This window comes from Apaloderma vittatum, unplaced genomic scaffold (genome assembly GCF_000703405.1).
Source record: "Apaloderma vittatum isolate BGI_N311 unplaced genomic scaffold, ASM70340v1 scaffold10981, whole genome shotgun sequence".
Lineage (NCBI taxonomy): Eukaryota > Metazoa > Chordata > Aves > Trogoniformes > Trogonidae > Apaloderma > Apaloderma vittatum.
Genome location: NW_009700816.1, coordinates 85,511 through 88,106, shown reverse-complemented (window position 1 = coordinate 88,106; position 2,596 = coordinate 85,511). Strand labels below are relative to the sequence as shown.

Genomic DNA, 2,596 nt, shown 5'->3' with positions numbered 1-2,596 from the left:
CTGCACTTGAAGAGGAGAGGCTGCTTGTGGGTGTCCTTTTCAGGTGATGATCAAGGAAATAATGTTCTCTGTTAGACACGCTGGTTATAAACTACATATTGCAAGCATTGGTGTTCAGTGGGTAGAGCTACCATAAAATACTTGAGATTACAAAGCCGGGATTTTGCAGTGTGAGGATTTTGCGGCGCAGTGAGGCATGGCGGTTGTTTCTAGGCAGTAAAGCGTGTGCTTGTTTTCTTGTGTTTTGTTAAGAGCATTGAAGCATTTACAGTGTTCACCACTTTTCAGAGTTAAAATAGCTGACATTTTGGAACCCAGCAAGTGAATAGCCAATACAAAAATGATTCATAAAAACCCAATAAAATGCAAGTACTTTTTATTTAGTTAATTTAGCATTAAGATTCTGTTCTATAGTGTTAACATTGTGAAATAAAACCATACCTGGTTAGATTTGGGATAACTGCATGACAAATTCCATGTGCACCAATTAAGAAGATAATTTTTATAGATAATTTTAAGTAATGCAAAAAGTTTCATCTCTCTCTAGATTAGTTTTCTTGGAGCCTCTGATATACTTAGCACTATGTCAGATATTTCAGGCAGAGAACTAACAGCTTGATGCGGTATCTAGCTTTATCCAGGCTTCCCAGCTGGTTTGTTGAGACTGAGGAACCTCATATTGCTTTTGTGTAATCTAATAACTAAGGAGAAAGTGAGGCTAAATGACAGCAGCTGTGGCCCCAACCTGCCAGATGTGCCTAAGCAGCTCTTTTTGGAAGAGGTGAGGGATCACAAAGAACCCCAAATGATGGGTTAATCCCACTGAGGCTGTGAGGGTGAGGGGGTGGGAAGCAATTGTTAGGAGCAATCCACCCCCAAGCTTTTGAGAAAGGAACAAAGAAAAGCTTTCCTGGGCAGCAAAGGCTGACTTGCCAGTGGGGCTGTGAAAAGTCGACAGAGATGCTTTTGACTTTGGACTTTTCTTAACCCGATTCAAGGAAAATTGAAGTCAGCATACCAGCAAAATCAAAGAATTTCCAAATGCAGCGTGATGTCAAAGTTTGAGGTCATGTGGTTTAAATGAGACTGTTTTCGACCCTGTCCTTTGATCTGCTGCTTCAATGGCACACCTCTTCAGTTGAGTGATACCTGGCAAGGTAGCTGATCTGTGTAGAGATTTCATTTAAGGATTACTTGAATCATTTACGGAGCTGTGAAAATTGCTGTCCTCACTGAAGTTACGGTATGGCAAATTTATGTTATATACAGCATTTTTTACTCCATAAATCTACTGTGATTGCTCTTAAGATAAACTGTTCTTCCTGTTGGTGCTTCTTGACTGATGGGGTTTTTCTTTCATAACTGGAAACTGTATTGTTTTGATAATGTCCTTTTTCATTCTTTGTAGAAATGACTTACTGAGTGTCATTTGTCATTTTGATCAGCTCTTCCCAGGCACACAAATTTGCTTGGGCATTTGTGCTTTTAGTTTTGTTTTGATTTCATTCTTGTTTTGCAATAATTGTATAACATAGGTAGATAGATATTGTATTTCTGTATATTTCTTCTGCTAAAATATTGTCTGCTCAAGGAAAACAGTAACTAAAGCATTTCTATCTTAAGTTGAAATTTGATATGAAACATTTACACAGGATAAACTGACAAATTCTGTTTGGTTGTAGTCTGAAATACCCGCAATGATTGAAGCATTCCAGGATTTGCGTATTTTTTTTTCTTAGCTGTTTTGAACAGTGTCTTCAAGCTCTCATTGCTTGTTTTGGCATGCTGTCAGTAACCTTAAGTGATACGTATTCATCCAACTGCAGGGGTGGTAGAATGAAGTGACTTTGTTTCTGTTAGCAGCGTCCTCTGTTGTAGAGGGAGGTGGATGTTTGAGGAAGTGTGTGTAGAGCACATAGTGCTATGGACAATACTAGATAAAAAACAAAACACCAAATCAACCCTTGTTTACTAAGGCAGTTACCCACGAAACATTTTAAAATACAGAGTAAGAACTTTTCTATGTAAAACCTGACTGAGACAAAGGGCTTCTCTCTTCTGCATACCCGAGTCATGCCACTTGTCTGGATGAATTAAAAATTACTAATAACATATAATCTTACAGCCTCATCTCCATGAATCTCATGTAAATCATGCTCTGTATTTCTCTGAATTGCCCTCATAACTCTTGATTCTGCTGTGTGCCTGCAGAAGACTTCAGTAGGGATAAAAACAGAGACCCAGCAAAGTCCCAGCTCTGGTGTCAGCTCTTTACTGCACACCTGACAACCGTGTCAGAGAGGCCTTAGAAATAGCACAGGGTAGTGTTCTTGGAGTTCTGTCAAATGTAAAACCTAAATCCATTCAAGCACCAAGTATGTTAAAACTCACAGATTTTTATTTTTTTTTTTCCTCCTCTTGTGGTTTCCAGACATTAAGTTTTCATTCCTTGTGTGAACAGAATTGAGAAAAACTTTCAGGTGTAGGCTGTTCTACTCAATCCATATATATATATGTAATTCATGCCTTTTTTTTTTTTTTTTTTTTTTTTTCCCCCTCCATAGTTTGCTTTGGTATGCTCTTCACCAATATGTTG

General features: G+C 38.3%; 1 protein-coding gene across 1 annotated transcript in view; it reads left to right on the top strand.

Annotated features, from left to right (window-relative positions):
- Positions 1-2,596, top strand: part of DIP2A (DIP2 disco-interacting protein 2 homolog A (Drosophila)) — a 102,494-nt gene that overhangs the window by 22,607 nt on the left and 77,291 nt on the right. Inside the window, exon 2 of the mRNA XM_009878885.1 lies at positions 2,299-2,321. Within this exon, the coding sequence (XP_009877187.1) occupies positions 2,299-2,321 (23 nt within the window). The remainder of the gene's footprint in view (positions 1-2,298; positions 2,322-2,596) is intronic.